Source organism: Eurytemora carolleeae, unplaced genomic scaffold, assembly GCF_000591075.1.
Source record: "Eurytemora carolleeae unplaced genomic scaffold, Eaff_2.0 scaffold676, whole genome shotgun sequence".
In the NCBI taxonomy this organism is placed as follows: Eukaryota; Metazoa; Arthropoda; class Copepoda; order Calanoida; family Temoridae; genus Eurytemora; species Eurytemora carolleeae.
This window is the reverse complement of record NW_019396918.1, coordinates 284661-307094: the sequence shown is the minus strand read 5'-3', so window position 1 is coordinate 307094 and position 22434 is coordinate 284661. Positions and strand designations below refer to the sequence as shown.

General features: G+C 34.8%; 4 protein-coding genes across 4 annotated transcripts in view; all 4 read right to left on the bottom strand.

Annotated features, from left to right (window-relative positions):
• LOC111710089 (85/88 kDa calcium-independent phospholipase A2) overlaps nt 1-9480 on the bottom strand; it is a 34214-nt gene extending 24734 nt beyond the window's left edge. The window contains exons 1-6 of the mRNA XM_023484113.1: nt 9387-9480; nt 5872-5967; nt 4464-4552; nt 3114-3190; nt 1371-1428; nt 309-380 (exon numbers count right to left, since the gene is read on the bottom strand). Of these exons, the coding sequence (XP_023339881.1) occupies nt 309-380; nt 1371-1428; nt 3114-3190; nt 4464-4552; nt 5872-5967; nt 9387-9458 (464 nt within the window). The 5' untranslated portion in view covers nt 9459-9480. The remainder of the gene's footprint in view (nt 1-308; nt 381-1370; nt 1429-3113; nt 3191-4463; nt 4553-5871; nt 5968-9386) is intronic.
• Nucleotides 9464-10292, bottom strand: LOC111710099 (60S ribosomal protein L35). The gene is made up of 2 exons (XM_023484128.1): nt 10153-10292; nt 9464-9786 (listed from the first exon to the last, which is right to left on the bottom strand). Exons 1-2 carry the CDS (start codon nt 10255-10257, stop codon nt 9520-9522), a joined length of 372 nt encoding a protein of 123 aa, XP_023339896.1. The 5' UTR covers nt 10258-10292; the 3' UTR covers nt 9464-9519.
• A 2831-nt stretch (nt 10293-13123) lies between these two features.
• On the bottom strand, nt 13124-21188 carry LOC111710088 (WD repeat-containing protein 55 homolog). The gene is made up of 12 exons (XM_023484112.1): nt 21049-21188; nt 20523-20872; nt 19953-20055; nt 19360-19470; nt 18162-18298; nt 17621-17796; nt 16221-16341; nt 15419-15548; nt 14862-14937; nt 14065-14147; nt 13402-13521; nt 13124-13197 (listed from the first exon to the last, which is right to left on the bottom strand). Exons 1-11 carry the CDS (start codon nt 21094-21096, stop codon nt 13402-13404), a joined length of 1455 nt encoding a protein of 484 aa, XP_023339880.1. The 5' UTR covers nt 21097-21188; the 3' UTR covers nt 13124-13197.
• The window catches only part of LOC111710098 (60S ribosomal protein L18), a 2024-nt gene continuing 692 nt past the window's right edge, over nt 21103-22434 (bottom strand). Inside the window, exons 2-4 of the mRNA XM_023484127.1 lie at nt 22236-22313; nt 21792-21940; nt 21103-21300 (exon numbers count right to left, since the gene is read on the bottom strand). Of these exons, the coding sequence (XP_023339895.1) occupies nt 21158-21300; nt 21792-21940; nt 22236-22313 (370 nt within the window). The 3' untranslated portion in view covers nt 21103-21157. The remainder of the gene's footprint in view (nt 21301-21791; nt 21941-22235; nt 22314-22434) is intronic.

The following is a 22434-nucleotide window of genomic DNA, read 5'->3' as shown; positions in this document are numbered from 1 at the left end:
TCGATCTTCCTTGTCATACACTAAATTGTCCTCCCTTGCTGTACACTTTGTCGATCTTCCTTGTCATACACTAAATTGTCCTCCCTTGCTGTACACTTTGTCGATCTTCCTTGTCATACACTAAATTGTCCTCCCTTGCTGTACACTTTGTCGATCTTCCTTGTCATACACTAAATTGTCCTCCCTTGCTGTACACTTTGTCGATCTTCCTTGTCATACACTAAATTGTCCTCCCTTGCTGTACACTTTGTCGACCTTCCTTGTCATACACTGAATTGTCCTCCCTTGCCATACAATGTACACTTTACCTTGAATGCGTGAGTGTCTCAATATAATCTAGGTGTACTGCAACATGGCAAACTGACCAATCAGGATTCATTCTTTTCACACAAAATTATTTTTTGAAATATAATTATTTATAAAAAACCCAAAAGCTCTGAAAATATCGGTGTTATGGAAACATCTCACCACGGAAAAATGACTCATAAAAAAGCCGAAACCCCTCAAGTCAACATTTTTGAGTTGTTTTCGCGATTTCTCTGATATTTTTGGAAATTCCTCAAAACCCAGTTTTTGAGGGGTTTCCTCCTTATTTTGGGGCGTTTCTAAAATTCTTTTTAGGCGTATCCACTTTTTAGTTGACAAATATTTTTGAGGAATTTCCTAATATTTTTGAGGGGTTTCCGAATTTTTTGAAATTCCAGTTAGCCAAGATGATTCCTCTTTTTTCGTGGCATTTCCTTATTTTAAAAAACTTCATTTAGTGGTATTGTTTCCTCTTTTTTTGTTTTCGGAATTTTTAGCGCCGTTCCCCTTTAAAAAAAATACTTTAAAAACTTCTTTCAGTTGCGGTGTTTCCTCTTTTTTTGAGTCGTTTCTGGACAAATTTTGAGGCGTTTTTTATAAAAACCGCCTCAAAAATATGCGGAAACGCCTCAAAAAAAGAGGAAACACCTCAACTTAAATGAAGTTTTTAAAAATTAGGAAATGCCACAAAAAAAGAGTAATCATCTTAGCTAAATGAAATTTCAAAAAATTTTCGGAAACCCCTCAAAAATATGAATTTCGAGGAAGAATCAAGAAAATAATAGATCTTACACTTATGGTAGTCAAATTCTCAACGCTTCTTGAGGGATATTAAAACTGTTTGTCCCTCAAGGATTCACAATGGGGAAAATCTCGGCTATTTTCTTTCTTCAAAAATCCATGATTTACTTATTAATACACAGGAGCTAATTATTTTACAAGAAAGCAAAGACATTGATAGTTTTATAAATGTTTGAAGAGTTCCGTTGTGAACTGAATGAAAGGTCCCGAATCATAAACACGAACAGTTCTTTTTTATTATCATGAATTTAATAATTTTGTTCCTAACAGTATCACAGAGTTTCTGCAAAGGATTCACAGAATACAGCTCGGGTTTCACTTCTGAAAAAAAAATAATAAAAATGTAATTTTTCTCTCGTACACAAATATAGCAAAACTCCTTCTTTAGAGGGTAAACCCAAAAAAATTCCCCCTATCTNTCGTAAAAAAATATAGCAAAACTCCTTCTTTAGAGGGTAAACCCAAAAAAATTCCCCCTATCTCAGTTGAACAGTTGAAGGCCATCTATGTATAAATTTGGCTTGTTTGTCTGTTTGTTTGGTTGTCTGTTTGTTTGTATCCAATAAACGTCAAAACGGCTGAACCGATCGGGCCCAAATTTTTTGTGGGACCTAACATGACCCGAGAAAAGGTTTAAGGATGCTCAAAATAACAAAAAAATGTGTTCAAAAGTTTTTGATTTTTGCTAAATTTTATAAATGCACGAAAAATATTAATTAATCCGCGAACTTTTTGTGTTATTGTTTTATATTGTACAAAGAGAAGATGCTCACCGATAGAGCCACAATTGAAAATATTATAGAAGTTTCAAAGTTTATTTAATTTCCAGAGAACTTTAAATTAAACACAATTTTTTGCGTTTCAGCAAAAAAACACCGTCAAAGATATTTCAAATAACAAAAAAATATAAAATAAAAATAATCTTTCTAATATAAAAACTTAAATATGGGACTAACTTTGCGGTGTAAGGTGTAAGCAATAACGTTGTAGTCAATTTGTTATATCTATAAATTAGATTTACTGGTATGGACTTGGTAGATATTGAATCTCTGAAAATGTTCCTAGATTTTAATAAATATTACTAATTAGAAATGTTTTAGCTTTTCTAGAAAGAGGTAACTTAAACGCCTATTATTCCGCTTTATATATAGTAGTTAGTAGAAAGCAGTCCAGGTGTAAACATCTCCTCGCTCTGAGAGAAAGCATACAAAATGATTGCAGAATATATTCAGGACTAGGGCCGCAACCCTTATATAACCTTTTTACAGTCAACGAGTATGGGTTCACACCCTTTGCCAATGGTAGATGTCAAAGTCTACTAGAGTCAACGAGTATGGGTTCACACCCTTTGCTAAGGCTAGATTTCAAAGTCTATTAAAGTCAACAAGAATGGGTTCACACCCTTTGCTAATGCTAGATGTCAAAGTCTACTACAGTCTACAAGAATGGGTTTACACCCTTTGCTAATGGTAGATGTCAAAGTCTACTAAAGTCAACAAGAATGGGTTAACACCTTTTGCTAATGCTAGATGTCAAAGTCTACTACAGTCTACGAGAATGGGTTCACACCCTTTGCTAATGGTAGATGTGAAAATCTACTGATGTCAACAAGATTGGGTTCAAACCCTTAGCTAATGATGGATGTCAAAGTCTACTGCAGTCAACGAGAATACATTGCTACTTTTGTCAATACTGTATTTATTAGTTAAATGAATGCATTCCTGAAAATGTTTTGATTATCTGAGTGCTGACTAAGTATCTACTTGTAAATGCACAAAGGATATTTATTCAGTTGAGATTTCAATATGAATAGAGTTTGTTTCAACAAATACCGAACAGAACAAAATTATTAAACATTATATTTCTATTGGCTCATATTAAATTTTCTTGTATTTTGTTTTTAGCTTAACCATCATACATTATTATTTTGAATAAATACTATGACTATACATTGGATTTTTAAGATGTTTAATTCTTAACAAAGAACTTGTTTAGTGTTTACTCACCTAGAAATATTGTTATTTTTTCATTATACAGTTCAAACCTACTCTCAGCCTCATCCACATCTACGCTGCGGAAAATACTGAAAACAAACATTTTAAATCAAAAGAAATAACTAAAAGAAGAAAAGCTTAGGATCCGGATCCGTAAGATTTTGGCTTCCTGGATCCGGATCCAATGGGCAAAATATCGACCAAAAACTGCAAAAACAAGTTCACTCTCAAACCCCAAATCTGAACTATTAAAAAAAATCAGTAAATTTTTAAGAAATAATCTGGATCCGCATCAAAATTAAATGGATCCTAAGCACTGAAAACAAGTATTAATAAATACCATTTATCTATTCAATAATCTGAGACCTTGATATCCCATTTTTCATTTATCTTCCCCAATCCATCAAATATCACCCCGACCTCATGGAAAGGGGAGGGAGTGTAATTCTGAAAACATACACCCCTACTTAGTTGAGCCACTTTTCTTGAACTTGAACCGGCCACATAAGTGAAATGGGTCAACTTTGTCTTTGAAGCTCAACTACTTCTAACTTTTCATTAAAACTTGTCAACCATATTTTTTTTTTTATCGCTAAAAAATTATTTTGGGCCTTTCTGGAAGGATGGTAAAAATTATATTCAGTAACTCTTCATTAAAAAGAGCTATCAATGATTCACAATCTATATTTGATCAACTATGGGGTAAAATCTGAAACGGAACAGATGGAAGCAATATTTTTATTCGTCTTTGCTAATTAAATCAGCGTTTAAATTTAAAAACTCCGCGGGTCTAAGTCATAATTTCACAAAATACATTGAATATTGATACTGAGATAAACAGTTGGTGAGCGCTGCAAACCGTTAATTCCGTTTTTTAAGTAAAGTAGGCCAGTCAATATTTGGTCGACAATCTCTTTAACTTTAATCTATATAATAAAACTCTTCGCTCATCTATATATGTACTTTGCTTGTTTGTTTGTATTCAATAAACGTCAAAACGGCAGAACCTATCGGGGCCCAAATTTTGTGTAGGACATCACATGACCCCAGGGAAGGCTTATGCTTGATAGAATTTTCCAAAAAAAGAAAATGTTTACAATTGAAATAGAAGATAGCTTAGTATATATATATATATATTTGTATGTTTGTATATGTGTATATGTTAGCTATAGCTGGCCAAAAGGCTGGACCGAATTGGCTGAAATTTTTTAGGGAACCCACGGTTACCTTGTGAGTAACATGATCTTTTAAAAAACGAAAGTTTTTTTAAAATCGATTTTTTAATAAATCCACGGGCAACGCCGGGTACCTTAGCTAATAATCTAATAATTCGTGATTTAATGATCTAATGATTTAATATACCTGATGCAATGTGTTGTAGATTTACTGGAATGGTTGTGCGCAACAATATCGTAAATATTAACTTCCTTCGCTTCCTCATCTTTACTTCCCTAAATATTTACTTCCTTTACTTCTCTTTATAAACCAATCAATCAATCAATCAATCAATCAATCAACCAATTACGCCATCACGCAATCAATTTATCAACCAATTAAACTCTTATCAAGCTGAAGACCTATCAATTAATCAAATCAATCGACAATCTAAATCCTAATTAATCAAATCTACCGTTAAAACTACCAGCCATCCAACCAAAAAATTACAAACCATAACCAACCAACAAACCAATTGATAACTATCCAACCAAACGACAAACCAGCCAATTTATCAACCAGCTAACCAATCAATTAATCAACAACCAAACCCAATTTTACCATTTTAACAACAACAAAAATTAAATCAATCAATTAAGAAGCTTACAAAAAAATGTAACTATCATCAATCTTCATAAAAAGCATGAAGCAACCATGCAGTGAAAGAATATTGAATAGAAATAAAAATAGAATAAAGCAAATGTAAATATTTGAATATCGGAAAAATATTAATTTTGAGAGTATTATAAGGATCTTTATTTGTCTTCATTCACTCCACACTTTCTTTCCTATCGGTAAACTTAATTCACTCGAAAGGGAATATAGGCGTAATTTGAACTGACACTCTATCCACAGAAAGCAATGTCCGATTGTCAACGGTATCCACTAATTCCTTGACTGTTTATTGAGGACAGAGATCTTCCTGATTTTATCTCTCAAATATTTTAGTATTCCTGTAAAACCGGAGATTGCGCTCGCGTACAGAGTGAACTGAATTCAGCTATCGTGACTTGTGCCCTAAGAAAATACCAAATATTTGACGTCCAAAGATCTGAAAAAAAATATTTTTTTTTTGTGTCGCATTGAAAGTACAAATTGATGTTTTAAATAAATTACAGCTTGCAAATAAAGTGTTTAACAATTACAGGCGTTTTTGAAGAATAAGTCAGAAAACCTTCAGTATACAAGAGTTTAAAGGGTACTGTTGTGAGTCGGATATTCTACACATAGAGAGGGTCACTTGAAATTACGCCTACATCCCCTTTAAATTCGTTCTTTTTCAAGTGCAGTATTAAATAACTCTACCTTTGTACGGGATTTCTAGTTTGTGACACCAGCAATAATTGTATTTCAAGGCAAAGAGGAGTTATGAGAGATGGGGGGGGGGGGAAAATTATGTAATGCGTAAATATGTAAAAAAAAATTTTTGGGCAAAATTATTTTCATTATAACAATTCTGAAGGCATGCGAAAGAATAAAAAGTGTCAAAAAATAAAATAAAATTTGATTTACATTATTTTCAACAGTGCCAGAGAAGAAAAAGAAAAACCAGAACCTGGGTTTTCTGTGGTATAGGACCATAGAGTAGTAACCCCTCTCCTCTACGTCGTATTGGGATACGAGCATATGTAGACTCATTGCTATCCCGAACCTTTATTAATAAATAATTATTGAAAATATTTATTACATTAATACACACTCACTGCACTATGCAGGAGTGTCTATTTTTAAGAATTAAAGGGCAAGTTTTTTCTTTCTTATTTATACTATTTAGCCAATATTTAATTTATTTTCCCCACTTCAGAGAAAATAAATCTTTTTTAAAAAACCTAAATTCTGTGGGGGAAAAGATTTATGGGGGAGGGGGGGGGGTAATTATTTTGTGTATACACCTCTGCGGTGAGCTTGTTCAAAATTCCTTCAAACCCAAAACGAGTAAATAAAATTCTCAGCGTCAAGTCGAAATAAAAAAATAATTGTTTTAAAAATAAAATTCATCCTAAAAAAAGACGCATTATAACCATATTAATTTTACTACATTTATTATGTGGTGAAATAAAAAAACCTCTGACTCCCGTATTTCATTTTCCCTACAATTACTGTTTTTGTTTTGAGAGGTCAAGCGAAAGTACCAGGTTATTCATGAGACTTTAATGCGATTATAAATTCTTCCGAGAGTGAATCAGGGCGAGAAAGAGAATCAGTTTTGAGGCTGCTATTGAGTTGTGAAGCAGATGAGAATTCAGTCGACCCATATTTATCAAGACATTTTTTTCCAATTGCTCGATAGCTAAATATTAAATCAGTCTTATCACAAAAAAAGATTCAAGAATGACATTTCCTTAAACGGCTACTTCAGACCCCTTTCTAATGGGTAAAAAGAGTAAAGTGAGTTTTGCGCCTTGTACATTTTTTAAAATGATTATTGTTTTTAAAAATTTTCTGATAGTCCCCGAAATCTCAATTAAGAGCTGGAAACGATCTAATATAATGTTGACACACCCTGTCCGTTAGGCGTTTAAGAATCGATTCATAACTTATTTAAAACTTTTACACATTACCAGGTCTTTTTGAGGCTCATTTTAATCAACGGCTTGGAATAAAAATAATTGAAGGTTCAAAAGAAAACAATAGGCCTGATCAATACACAGTACTAGAAACTTCTTGAAACATTTAAAAATATCACATCCAGAAATTATTTCGCTCAATGAAAACATTTTTCATTTTAAAATGGCCCAATACCTTGTTCATAGAAAATCCATTAGATAATGTGGCTGGGCTGATATTTAGCTATAAAGCGATGAAAATTCTTCATTTTACTTTGAATCTCTGCTTTACCAGATCATGCAGGGCTCAGGGTTCAACATAAAAAGAACGAGAATTCAAAGACGACTGTACGGAATTTATATTGTGTGAAAACATGATACTGTTAACTAACTTCTTTGCCAAATCAATTAATAAGCCTAATACTATCAGAGCACGAGACCTTTTTAAACTTTAGATCGTCATGTTTGGAGAGATTCAGGCGGTCTTTACAATGAAATTCTTTCTTATACCTTAAGATTTACATTTAATACACATTAGTAATAACTACTTATCGCAGTGTTATAAAGTTTTTGCATAGAAATTTTCTCTTTATCGAGAAGGTTCAAGTCTTTCAGATTTTATCTTGTCCAAAAAAAAATATCTAAAAAGACAAGAACTTTCGAAATACAGAGAAATTTTGACTCCAAAAACTTCATAGCACGTCGTGCCAAAATGAGTGTTTTAAGTAATTTTATGAAATGTTTGTTAACTTGTCTTAATTCAATGGCGGTTTCTAGATCAAATAAGCTTTGAAGCAAAGCAGAAGTCAAAATAGTTTCAATTTTATTTTAATTTCAATTGAAAAAATGTTTTGAAAATATCCTAATTTTTTTTGGAGAAAATCCGGGACTCAATAAACTTTAAAGCACACCTGCTATTATGTACAATTAATTTAACTTTATACCACGATGATTACTTTATAGCAAAGTGATTATGATTATCACGATAGTTTTATAAAAAAAAACAATGGATGACTTAAGTGATCACGAGAAATATTAGACTTTATTGTGGTAATTTCTCCAAGGATTCTTGATGAAATCTTTTATTAGTGAACGCTTATTCGTCCGATTGGGGGAGACAACCCCCGGAAGCCATGAGCCTCCGCTATGCAGACACGAGCCTCCAAGCATTGCTAGGCAGACCGAGCCTCCACTATGCAGACCGTGCCTCCGCTATGCAGTGAACGAGCCTACACCATACAGAACAGCTTTTTATAAATCTTGGTCTTTATGTTAATGAAAAATGTTTTAAAATTTTTTTGTTTATAAAGAAGACACTTCGAAAAATGCAACAACTGTTTTTTAAAGTAGTGGCATAAGAATTTACTGTAGATAAGATATTTTTTTTGATCTTCATGATTAAAAACATAAATGGACTCATTAAGTGGTTTAAAATTATCTATACTAAAACTTTAAACATTTCTTACTCAGAAAGGAAGATATTTGGAGAGTAAATTTAATTTATTGTAATCTTTGATTTGAACAATACCTTTCTCTGAAAAATGTTAAGATTTAAATTTTTAAATTTTTTTTCTCGATTTGATTTAGACTACAAAAAAGGTATTGCTTCAATCAAAGATTATAAAAGATGAAATGAAATTTGATTAAATTTTTTTTCTCTAAATATTTTTCTTTTAATGTAAAGAATGTTTAAAGTTTCATATGCCACTTTTTCAGTCATTATTAGGAAATATGTATGATAATTGATGAGTACTTCTCATCTTTGAGAAATCTCTCATGCCAATGTCAAAATAGTTAATATTTTTCATTACACATAAAACAAAGAATAAAAAAATGTTCTGTATGGTAAAGGCTCGTTCAATGCATAGTGGAGGCATGGTCTGCATAGCGGAGGCTCGGTCTGCCAAGCAAATCTGGGAGGCTAGTGTTTGCATAGCAGAGGCTTATGGCGTCCGGGAATTCCCTCCCTCTCCCACTTGATCTTATCTTTAAATTTTCTATCAGTTATTGGGTTTGTAAAGATATTTTAGCGCAATTTTTACTCTTCCAAATGTTTACCTTAACGTTGAAATCACAATTACAATTTCAGAATTCAAAACCAACCAAATTGGCAATAGTTATCGGTTTTAGACAGGTTGGGATGGAATTAAAAAAATTTCATTCTGTGATATATTTTTAATAACACGCTTTAAGGTTATAACACAATTTCCAGAATTGAATTTAAATAAGTAATTTTTTGGTACCTTGAAGATGTTTTCATATATCGATACATTCGTCATAGTACCCCCACGTAATTTTTCTGCAGAAAAGCTTCCCAAAGTACTTACGGAAAAAACCAAGTGCAGAACAGGGAAGTCAAATAATTTCGCGTCTTTTGATCCCAAAATCTGCTTTTTTCTTGTTCCGAAAAACCAGAGAAATCACTTACATCATTAGAATTTCAATGTTAAAATACACGTTTATGTAATAGTTAAACTTTACACAACAATCATAAACGATACATGAACATCTAGTTTCCTCACACCTGATCAGGATGCGAGGTTTGAAAAACAGCTTGTTGCAGCCATTTTGGCGCAAACTTCATTAATGTCGCCATTGCAGTCTGAAAGGGAAATAAAAGTCAAGATTAGAACCAAGAATCTTTATTTCGGATAAAGTTAAGCTTTGATGGCGAACTTGCGCACGGGGAATGCGCGCCTACGACGGAGCTCCTTGGCGGTCTTGAGTCCCTTCTCGTGGGGGGTGAGTGCCTTCCTGATGGCACGGGTCTTCTTGGGCCTCAGGTCGAGGGGCTTGTACTTCTTATTCTTGTAAAACTTCCTCAAGTTCTCTTTTTGCTTTTGAGCCATCACGATGTGCACGCGAGCAACGGACTTACGCACAACACGGATCTTTGAGAGCTTGGAAGCGGCTCCACCGGTCACCTAGACAATTAGAGGTTAAAATTTCTGAATAATAAAAAGTAGACAATTAGAGGTTAAAATATCTGAATAATAAAAAGTTGTGACAGCTGAAATGAGGATAACAAGTGTTAACGACATCCAAAATCAAGTTTAAATCTATACATTTAACAAGTTAATAATCAACATAAAATGGCTCTAAAATGACTTGCTTTCATTTCAATAATTATCAATAAAATTCCTTGAAAAAATTTATTAACCCTAGAAGTTTAGACCCTTATAAGATACATTTTCCATAAAATTTACATATTTTCCCCCTATAAAACCCGCGATTGAAATCCTTTCGTTGATTATCCCATTTTTTCGGAGCATGAACAAAATGGCACCGACCTTAGCAACTCTAAGTTGAGCGAGCTCCATCTTGAGATCCTCCAGCTGCTTGGTCAGCTCCTCCTTCTTCTTAGTTCTCAGCTCGCTGCACTTGATCTTACCCATTCTTCTTCTGTAACAGTCAAAACAGTCAAATTTATTTAGAGGAGATGGTGTAATTATAACAGAAATAAGAACCACGTTCGACATTAGACATACAAGTTAGTGAGTCAAGGTTTACTTCTAAGTAAAATAATCTTAAATAAAGCAATCTCGGTAATAAAAAAAGAGGCCGAATTTAAAGAATCTTAACCAAATTTCCAATCCGCTAAAAACAGTATCCAAGTAAGCGCCGGCTTAAATCTCGAAACACTGATTACAATGGAACCAACCATGTTGGGCCGCGTCTCATATTTAAGCCGCGGCTTACATTCTTTAAGTTCAGGCTCAGCTTAATGAATCCTTTAACATTTTTCTACACAGCTTAATGGATTTGTTGGGAAGCTTCTTGTTAAACGAAAGCAATAGATTCTTCTTTAACCCCTTCCAGCTGTCCTGAGATAGACGGCGGGTAATTGCGGATTTCTTGTTCTCCTTCCGGTGACGGGTTTCAGATTCAAGAAAACTCTGCAAATCTTCAAAACTACGCAGATCAGAAATAAACTGCAAATCTAGTTCTGAAGGATTCTTGGAAGGAAATGATCTAGTTTTCTCAGTTGAGGATTGTAGAGTAAAATTTTCCTCATCAGCTGCGACCTTCTTAACTTCGGCAACAAACTCTGATCTTTTCAGCTTTACACCTGCGAAATAGAGAAATTGAGGTCATTTCTGAAATTAACCATTTACTATCGAAAAATTCAGAACAACGGCATTTAAGACAGTCATTTATATTAAATAGAACTTGTTATGAATATTGTCACGTAAATAACTCGAATTAAACATTGGCTTCAATTTGTTAAATCCAAATTTAAAAACAGTTGAAAAATAAATAGAATTAACCAAATAAGTTTGAAATCTTTACCTAGATCATAATGTTCCAGGAAGAAAGATATCTCCTCGCCTTTCTGCTTCTCAGAAAAATCCGCAGAATCTTTCTTGCGTTTCCTTCCTCCCTTCTCTTCAGATTCAGGAATTATTTGGAAAATTTTAGACAAGACTTGATCAGAGTACAATCGTGGCCCCGGTAGAGTTGATCCAATAATCTTCAGATTTTTCAGAATAATTCTCAGTTGAGATTTCACCTTGCACACCAGTACCCACAATCTATAATATAAATTTAATTAAAGCTAAAGTATCATAAAGTTTAATGCTAAAATAGCATTAAATTAAAGCTAAAATAATTAACCCCCAAGTAGCAAAGGAATTAAGTTGCTCCTTGAAAAAATATGAAAAATCACACCGTCAAAAAAATTAGACGCTTTGTTATTATTCTGCGCCAAGAGAATGATTTAATTTAGAATATTAAAGTGAAAAAATTAAAGTAAGTGAAACGCTAAGTCTCTATTAAAAAGGAATAAGCTCAACTTCCTTCGACTTACTTTTTCCTAAATTAGAAAGCACTAAAAATAAAATAAAATCTATATAAAATCAGTGATAAAGATTCATGTTCGCAATATTTAAGCTTTCTGCAACCGGCTTGGGACAAATGCATATCCACGGATCCGGATTCAGTGGGCAAAACATAACCAATAAAAACAAATCTTAACTATTGAAAATTGTAATAATCGGCGAAAAAAATAAGGATCCAGATTTGCATAAACATGGAATGGATCCTTATAACGGATAAAACTTAACCCTCCTATAAACTGACCTGCTAACAACTGCTAACTGGTAGGCAGCAACCCCCCAGAAATGTCCCAGTCTAAGTCTCTGCAGAGCGTATATACCAGCACTCAGACAACAGTATTCAACTCTACAAAGGAAAAAGTTTAAATTTCTGCTTTTTCAGAAAAGAAACTCGGTAGTTTCGTTTAACGATACTAATTAAAATTTTGGGCACAAATTGGCTTTGCAAGTACCATAACTATAACTTGGGCCCAATACATTTCTGGAGATGGCTGCATCGACAAAATCCTCATTTAATTGCGTGCAAAATTAAAGATACGCTCCACGCTACAGCTGCAATGAAGAACCCAAACGATCGGAGTAGGTTATCGGATTGTGTTCTTCAATGCAGCGGTAGCAGTGGGCTCATACTTTTGTCATCTCAAGGAGCAGCTAGCAAGCTATCATGAGGAAGAGAAAATGCTACCCCATAAGTTTCTGAACTTTTTAAACTTAAAAGCCTGGACATTTTTACAACGTGAACAAAGTTTACTCACCTAACTGCCATTAGTGAGCTTGCCCACACATGTATGGCCGTGTACTGAGGGATGGTAGGAGGAGGAAGAAGAATTGAAACAGATTCTGTGGATCTAAGTTCAACAGGAGGAATACCAACAGGCATCAGTGAACTCAGGTTGGTAAGCACACTTGTCGGAAACCGGTCGATAAATTTCTGAGCGGATTTTTGGAGGATTTTTAGTGCTTTGAATCCACGATCGTTTCTAAACCGGTTTTGGTTTTTATATAGCAACCGGTCCAACAGTGCCAACTCAAACTTTATCAGGCTAACACCTGTAACATTTTGAATGGAGTCAGGAACAAACATAGAATGCCCCATTGAATATATATTAAACCTAACAATTATTTCCCCCCTCTCTTTAGTTCTTAATTTTTTAAATTTTTTTTTGAAGAGTGGGAGATCAAACGAAGAAGTAACAAACTTAAATTGCAAAAATGAAAATACCTTTTTCCATCTCAGACCTCTGATCCTTCAGTCTACTGTTGGCAGAAATAAGTCGTTTAAGAAGTTTGAGAGGAAAGTTAAGCTTGCTGAGATGGTTTGCAGGAGGAGGGTTGGATACTAGAGCCACTAGCTCCGGATCAGGTTCTGCTGGAGGAGTAGGGATTACTCCGGGGGTAAGGATAGCTCGAGAGCCCGAGTCCATGCTTCTGAAAACAATAATGTTCTTGGTTTCTTATCAGCAGGAATTCTAAACTTACTCTCGTATCCGCAAGATTCACCTGCAAAGTAAGAAATTATAATAAAAGAAAAAGACAAAAAAACCCAGAGAATTTCATTTTTTAGAAAGGCGGGGAGGGAGGGGGGATATTATTTCCCTCACTTCAGTAAAAAAAAACCAGAAAAAAACTAGACATAAAAGATTGCAATAAAGGGAATATATTTTTAAGTAGACAGATATACTTTCAATAAAATACAAGCTCTACCTATTCGGCAAAGCCCTTGAAGAAATCACGTTTGTTAATCCTGCCGCTAGATGGAAGCTGATGTTCTCCTTCTCGGGCAACAGCTTCTGCCAGCTTCCGCTTCTTAGGACCAAGATTTTTCTATAAAGGTTAAAATTGACTGGAACAGTAACTATAAAATGTATTTAATATAATTAAAATAGTTAAATGTATTTTGATATTTTTCCTCAAACTGCTTTTTACAGCCTTCAAAAAAATTTCTGCGGAAGAAATTTCAAAATTTTATTTCATTTCGATACTTCTCACAAACTCACAAAGTTATTTTTAACATGCTTATTTCAGACTTAAAGCATAAATTAAACAATTATCAGCGTTAGAAAATTTCCAAATTATATTTTATTTCGATACCGCTCACAAAGTTATTTTCAACATGATCATTTCAGACTTAAAGCATAAATTAAACAATTATCAGCGTTAGAAAATTTCGAAATTATATTTTATTTCGATACCTCTCAAAAAGTTATTTTCAACATAAGACATAAATTAAAACAATTATCAGCGGAAGAAAATTTCAACACAATATTTTTTTTCGATACTTCTAACAAAGTTATTTTCAACATGATTATTTCTGACTTATAAATTAAACAATTATCAGAGAAGGAAAAACGTTGAAAGTTCACTAACCTGTAAAACTGGTTTCGACTTCTTCTCGTATTCCATTTTCTCCAAGTATCCAATATTCCAGAACTTAACCCGGTTATCATGCCCTAGTACAAAGCACTCTTAAAAATGCTCCAAGCCGAGATAAAAAATAACCGGCTGTAACCGTATTTAATTGATAAGACATTCGGTCATATAACCTTAGAACTATCAACAAGTCAACTTAGAAACAGATTAGGATAAATCGAGTTCAATCAGTTATCATGGGATAAAAAAGAACGTTTTAAGTGACCGTCCCACGGAAAGCCAGATTCACAACAGGGCCCTTGAACCTTATCTGATCTGGGTTTTAAAGTTATTAATTCAGATAATTTCTATACACAGTAGAGAAATATAAGTCACTAAGCCAAGCAACCTCAATTGATAATTGGACATTGACGGTTAATGCATCGCTTATAAGGGTACGGGCTAAAATAAACTATGCCCTGATTCTCAGTTTTTGTTGACCAAACCAATATAAAACCAAATTTAAAATTTAGGTTTAAGTCAAAACAGACGCCATGAAACCCCAAGAGATGTCTAAAATTGTGATAAAAATGCATTTTTAAATCTCATTAAAATTACTAATTGAGATGGTGGGGATTACCATTTGAGGAGCGCGCATGCCGCAGCACACGTTTGTGTGGCGGTGATTACTAATTAAGGACTTCTGCACTACACCCCCCACCCCATCGGTACGGCTGTAAATCGAACATTTCCCTCTTAGCACTTACTTTCTACAGTTTCTTTCAGTCCAGAGATAAATCGTATAGTTTTCTAACCTATGCTGGCAACGATTTCTCCTGAACCGTTGATGTCCATCTTCTCAATCGGCATATCTCCTTCATGCTGTCCAACCTTAACAGTCATATATTGAAGGTGGCAAAATACAACTGAACGTTAACGAACATAATTATCATAAGAAAGGGAATTGTAGAATATTCTGATCATCCATCAAATGTTAAACAACAAACAAAAGTTATATTTCAATTACAATTGAAAATAAAATAAAAATGAACATTTCTATGAAATGGTGTTTTTAACGGATATTTAACCAGCTAAGGTCGTTTTTTAAATGACAAACCGACAAATCAAATTTCAATATTTTGAAGACCACTGCTAAGGGTCTAAGATAGTGAAATTACGAACAAGCTCTTGGCTCAGTTTTTATTTGCCATGTGGATATAGACAACAGCGCCTAAGATAAAATACAAGGGGAGGCTGTTTATAAATATTTAGATTATATTTTCTGGTTTCATGATTTAGTTTTACCATACAAATAAATTTACTTATTCTCAAATGTCTCCACCTTAATTCAATTGAATGAAACAAAGCTTACATTTCCAATAAATCTGTGGGGGAAGAGATGAACTGCTCTAATAGAACCGTCTTCACAACCAGTTAGAACCACATTGTCCGTCACAGATAACAAACTGTTGATTGAGTCAGGATGTCCGGGATATTGGTCACTAAAATAGTACAGGGGTGTATAAAATTCTTTCAACCCGCCCNGAGCACGGGAGGGAAAGGGGAAACATAAGAAAAAGGGGAGACAAATGGAAAAGGGGAAAGTAAAGGGGGAAGGGTAATAACAGATGGGATGGGTGGGGAAGGATGGGCAAGGGGGAAAGGTAGGGAGGGAAGTGGACAGGTAGAGAAGGAGACGGGTAGGGATGAAAGGGTTAAAAGAAGGGAAGAGGAAATGTAGGGAAAAGGAAGGTCGGGAGGGGAAGAGAAAGGTTGAGAGGGAAAGACAAAATTAGGGATTAGGAAACTACAGGACAGGGAAGGTAGCGAAGGGAAAAGGAAGGTAGGGAAGTAGAAGAATTATGGGGATTGCAGGGAAGGGAAGAAATTGATGGAAGGTTGGTAGATAAGGAAGGAAAGAGGAATTCGGGGAAGTGAAGAGGTGGAGCGAGGCTCTAACTTTCTTTGAAACTAGTCAGTTTTCAAATAATTCCCCGAGTTTAATGCATAATAAAAACGTTCAAAATTGTTCGCGCTCCGCACACAATTTCATTAAAAAATATGATAACAGAACATTCCTTACTCTTTTCCTACCAGTTAAATATTTACTAAAGAAGGGAGGGGGAGAATTCAGAAAATAAATACCCCAGAACTTTTAACACTTAAATACGCACCTGTGGTATCCGTAGGATCCTTGATTAAAGATAAACAGAGTTCCTTCGCCACTTCCAACAACAAGCTTAGTTCCTTCCCGAACTGAACCCAGGCAGTTCAATTCACTACTGTACACCTGAAACAATTAAATCTCTACTGTACGCTGTAAACACAGAAACAGTTCAATTTACTACTGTACACCTGAAACAATTAAATCTCCTACTGTACAATGTTAACCTAGAAATAGTTTAATTCACTACAGTACACCTGAAACAATTAAATCCCTCTACTGTACGATGTAAACCTAGTAACAGTTCAATTCACCAATGAACACCTGAAACAATAAAATCTCCTACTGTACAATTAAACCTAGTAACAGTTCAATTCAGTACTATACACCTGAAACAATTAAATCCCTCTACTGTACAATGTAAACCTAGTAACAGTACAATTCAGTTCTGTACACCTGAAACAATTAAATCCCTCTACTGTACAATGTAAACGTAGTAACAGTTCAATTCAGTACTGTACACCTGAAACAATTAAATCCTTCTACTGTAGGATGTAAACCTAGCAACAGTTCAATTCAGTATGTTTATGTTTATGTTAGGATTATTTTCAGGACTCCTGGCGGAGTATATAAGAAAATTTCAGATTGTTTTCATGATATTCATATGGTTGCATATATCACATTAATATACAGAGTAAATTATATTCAATAATTTCGAATATCCTAATTTATGTTAGCTCATTAGTTTTGAGACTGTATAAACTGGATAAATGAAGGAACAGTATAATTAAAAATCATACCAACGAGGAACGCTTTTAAAAAAATAAATCAATGTAGATAAATCAATTTTGAATGATCTGCCGAGACTTACGCCGGTGATAAAACATGAACCGACAACAGTTACAACAAGTTGGGAATTTCCTCAATTACAATTTGGGAAATTTCTCATTCGTCTGGACTCGGAGTATTTGGAAAAAATTCTAAATAGCCAATCAGTTGGGAAATTTCTTAACCACTCCGCAACCTGGGAAATTTCCCAATATCCAGTAGTTTGGAGAATTTTTTAATCTGACAAATAAACCACCCACTAATTCCTTCAGCCATGGATTTGTACGGAAGTGTCCTTTTACAGGGTGTCCCACATCATATTGGATCGCTTTATAGCTTAATTATAATTTCCGGGACTAATCAGAAAATCTTAAATTCTAAAACCTTATCGGATCGTGGGGAAAGTAAAGGGGGAAGGGTAATAACAGATGGGATGGGTGGGGAAGGATGGGCAAGGGGGAAAGGTAGGGAGGGAAGTGGACAGGTAGAGAAGGAGACGGGTAGGGATGAAATCCAGTTTACTTCTTGTATCCTCTGCTCTTCCTGCTAAATACGTCAAAATAATTGAATATGATGTGGGACGCTTTTTATGTGCGTATTTTGGCAAGCTTGGAGATAATAAAGTATGAAATGGGACGCTCTGTACCTGAATAGTTCCTTCTCCTGAAGCAGCAATGATGAGCTTCCTCTCCTCCTGGACATGGAAACTGCTGACAAACTCGTTAAACCGTTTACTCGTCAAAACACTCTTCTTAGTTCTAAAGTAATTTAGAAACTTTAAGAAATTGCCTAGGTTCCTAGCTTTAATTTGATATGTATAATGTCAATTAAAAAAATTTTATTTGGAGGTCATATGGTGGTTTAACAATGAATTCTTTGCTTTTACTGTATTTCCTGGGTTCCCAGCTTTCGTTTGATATACAAGCAGTCCTAGTTATAACCTTTTCTACTTATCGAGGTCATTCGAGATCATTAGTGTCCAATTTAGGCATGCGTCAAAAATGAAANAACACAAATAGGACATCTCCATTATCCCGTTTTGAAAGTGAAACATTAAAAAAACAGGTTACTTCAATGGACTTCAGACAATGTCAGCGTTATATAAAAAAAATTTAAGCTTCACCTAAAATCCCAGATTTTGACCGTACCATCTTCATCTCCGGAAACTGCTCCGTGTTCAAGAGGAGCCAGTGTGTAGAGTGGGGAGGGGGTGGACAACGGATCCTTAAAAACAAAACTCCAGGTTTCCGAGTCCAACACCTGAACATAAAATTGCGTTATGACTATCCACGCAATATTCATGTCTGCATAAAACTTTAATTAAAAAAAAAATTTCTACGCAACATAACAAAAATAAGCAAGAAAATCAATGTCGGTGCAACAAAACCAAAAACTACGTAACAAAGCAAAGCTACACAACAAACCAGTCTTTTTTTTAGATTGTAATAAAGTTATTCACGAGGGCGCAGCGCACAAACTTTCAGAAAACTTTTGTTCTGAGCGTTAAATCCAATCAAGTAGATTCCTTCCTTAACTGGCAGCTTCTTTTAGCGTGACATTTAGAACAAAAACTCCATTCATTTTAAGGTGAACATTAATAAAGTAAAATGTTGGGTATCCGAAAAAGATAGAAATTTGTATTCCATGCTATTACACGGAAGGAAGCAAAGATGGACGAGACATGAGAAGAAGGCTTTCAGATACAAGGGTTCCCACGAAACATGTCATGCAAGTCGTTGATCATTTATTTATATAAGACAGAAAGTCATCAGTCAACCTTTTTCTTGCACAAAACAAAAAAATTCTCATAATCCAGGAACATCCCAAATATGGTATACCATTTTTAAAGTCGATACATTATTGAGAACTTCCGGTAATATTAAAAGCACATTTTAAGGCAGATTTAAGAAATGCAAAAACAAAAGCCGATTATTTAGTGACGACTTTTAAATCAACATTTGGTTGACTTGCTACCATTGCTTAAAATCCATTTAATTCAGATACGGATCCGGATCTTGGATCCGCACTGAGAACAAATGGATCCAGTTCCAAATCCGGATCCAGGTCATTTCCATAAAATTTACTGATTTTTTAATAAACCAGAATTTAAATTTTTTGTCTAATTTTGTTCGCTTGTATTTATGTTAAAACTTGAACCATTCAGAAATCAGGAAACTTTTATAATCTCTCTTTTGAGTTCAGATTTTGGGTTTGAGAGTAAATTTTATTATGGATAATTATTTAACGGTTCCGGATCCTGAGCACTGCTTACAACTGCCATGTTTCGGGGGACACCCTGTACCTTCAACAATATTACTAACCTTAATAGTTTTATCCTTCCCTCCGGTGATAATTGTTCCTCCGTCCAGACTATACTCAACACAACGTACTCCGCCCTTATGTATCTTTAACTTCTTCAACGCAGTGTTCTCCTAGAATGGGAAAAGAACGGTCAACTTAACTTGATGAAAATACGCATTCCAGAGCTGAAAACTTTGGAATGCGATATACTTAATCCCGATCGGTTAATTAATCTTGAGATTAATAAAAAGAGGAGAACAAGTATTATTTAATCTCGAGATATAGAAAAAGAGTGGATCAAGCATTAATCATGATATCCACTATTCTAAAGTTTTCAGTTCAGAAGTTATAAACCCGATAACGGTATCCAATAAAACTTAAATAGGCTTCAGTGAAGATATCATCGTTTTATTTTCTAATTTTATCAGTGTAAATTATTCAGACATTTCAGAAGTAATCCCCTTGTATCCCAGGACTGTAAAATTTGATGCCAAGGGTTATATTCACTGAATTGGGGAAGATAAGATTTAAAGGGATGCATTTGCCTTAAGAGGTCTGTTTTCAGAACATCTTAAATATTATTAGTGAATATATGCACGTCTCATATTCCTACCTCGTTTTCCACTCTGAAGACTGATATCTCTCCCTGGATATTTCCAACTGTGAGCAGGTTCTGTTCTGGATGGAAGGAGATGTCTGTCCCACTCTCCTTCAACCTAAACAAGCAAAACATTGAAGGGGCTGCCAAGTACCAGCGAATTTTTAGTGACATTGGAAATCTGATCAAATACTTCAAAGATAAATTCGTTTTCCCGACTAGTAACGTGTTTATTTCTTATAATTTCTCCAGTTCGTCCTTGCATAACCTACTATAAATAGTCCCTAGAAATTACGCTTGCAGTCCCTTAAAAAATCGTTAGATTTCTAAAAATTCTAAAATCACTCCTAAAACAAATTTTTTATTTGCGAGAAATGACATAACTTCATATGAAGTATTAATAATTTTGTTCAAAATACATTCGAAACACGTTAATTGCACTTTCTAGAGAATGTTCAATTGTCAGGCAAAGCTGGGTTCCCAAAAATTAACTAAACGGAGCTGGGTTTCCAAGCTAGTATATAATAAAATTTTCGAAGACAGATCAACAATATGACCTCCCCGTGGTTAAATAATAAGTATAACCTAATATCTGCCGGACTATCCCGAACTTTCTTTTCCCTGGCAGCTTTCAGTGTTGCAATCAAATCATCTTCCCCTTCAAATCCTTTAGGTTTCTCTTCTTTCTTATCGTCATCATTATCAGAATCATCGTCACTGTCGTCAGAATCGTTGAAATCGTCGGAATCTGAGTCATTAGATTCCCCAGATTCTTCGAAAAGAGGATTTTCCACCTCTTGCTTCGCCTTTCCAGGTTCCTCGCCAATGTCAGGAATATCTTCGCCAATATCATCACTGTCTTCATCACTACCTCCTTCATCTTCTTCATCATTACTTTCTCCCTCTAGACCTTGTTCCCCATCATCACTGTCATCCTTAAAATCTCTTATTTATTTCTTTCGCAAAAAAAATCAATCTATTTAAATGTCCAATCTATTTAAATGTCAAATCTATTTAAATATCAAATCTTGAGTATGTTGCAATCACCCTTAAAAGGAGAATAAGAAGAGGGGACCGGGGGAGGAGGGGATATGTGTAGTTTATCTTTTACCTCGTTATGTTCCTCCTTTTCTTTCAATTTTGGCACATGACAAAGCATTTTCAATCTGAAATCAAGATCAGAATTAAAGCAGGCTCGAGGCACTGTTCTTCTCTCCAGTTTACTTCTTGTATCCTCTGCTCTTCCTGCGTCCTCTGGCACTCTCGAACTTGCGACCCTTGGAACGGACAAGAGGCTTGACGTTAGCGCCGGGAACTCCGGGAGCTCCGAACTTCCTGTTTGACTCGGTCTGAGTTCTAGGTCCTGAGAGAAACGATTGTTAAAACATGTTATCTATTTAATATCTGGGATACCCAGGAGATCTGGTTTAATTCTATATTTAATAAATAGAGCTCTAGAACTACGCTTAGCGATCTTACAATCATAGATAGACATTTAACATCGGAAGAAAATTGATTAAATGTGATCAAGGTTTACAAAGAGATTCTTTTATTGCAAAAATTCAATGACAATTTTTTTCTGTGTTAAATATTAGATGCATGTACAAAATTAATAGAAGGGTCCCCTGATATAATTCCCTAGAAAATTACCCAGTATTATGTCAATTACTCCTTTCAAATTAAAGCTGGAAGCATTTCGTGGATGTATATAAATAGGACGACAAAAACAGAAAAAAATAAGTATTTTATGAGCTTAAATAATGTTAATTTGCAAATAATTTCATCCTTTCATGCGTTAATATACACCAATATGAATTTTTATTTGAACGTTCCAAAAGGCCGGTCAAATCTTACCTTGGACTAGCAGAGTGTTCTTGCCAGTAGGAGCCCTGAGAGCCAACTGATCGAAGGTGATGATCTCACCGCCAGCCTTCAGAATCCTGTCACGTGCCTTCTCGGTCACACGCAGAGCGCATAGGGTCATCTTAGGAACATCGAACACCCTGTAAAATTAATTAATAAAAAATGGGATGCAATTTAGGATATTGATTTGGGCAGCGGGAGGAGTGGGGATAATCTTGGTGCCCCCCCCCCCCCGCTCAATACGCATCTAAGATCGTTCTTACCCAAAACCAAATTGTCAGTCAAATGACAAAACAGATTGTTAGCATACTAATTATCTATCGTAATAAAATCTTGCGCGAGACATCAGCCACACTTCATCAACAATAGTGTGTAATTGGGTATTGTTTGTACTATTACGGCCTCTGCACCAATGTTAAGTTGTAACATACACACCTGAGGTCGTTGGTAACGGTTCCGACAACAACAACGATCTTGTCAGCGTTACCAGCCTGCTTCAAGTTACGGGTAATCCTAGAAGATATCAATAAAATTGAGATATATACAATACACATAACTATTTAACGAGTAGTTTTACAGATTATATTAAAACCGGGGGTCTGTCCTAGTGAACGATTTTTGGATCCCCCCCCCT

Coding starts and splice junctions, on each gene's coding strand:
- LOC111710099 (XM_023484128.1), bottom strand. CDS start 10,257: ATGGGTAAGATCAAGTGCAGCGAGCTGAGAACTAAGAAGAAGGAGGAG. Junction 9,787..10,152: donor CTCAACTTAGAGTTGCTAAG/GTCGGTGCCATT, acceptor CTAATTGTCTAG/GTGACCGGTGGAGCCGCTTC.
- LOC111710088 (XM_023484112.1), bottom strand. CDS start 21,096: ATGCTTTGTCATGTGCCAAAATTGAAAGAAAAGGAGGAACATAACGAG. Junction 20,873..21,048: donor AAAAGGAGGAACATAACGAG/GTAAAAGATAAA, acceptor AGAGATTTTAAG/GATGACAGTGATGATGGGGA. Junction 15,549..16,220: donor GGATCCTACGGATACCACAG/GTGCGTATTTAA, acceptor GTACTATTTTAG/TGACCAATATCCCGGACATC.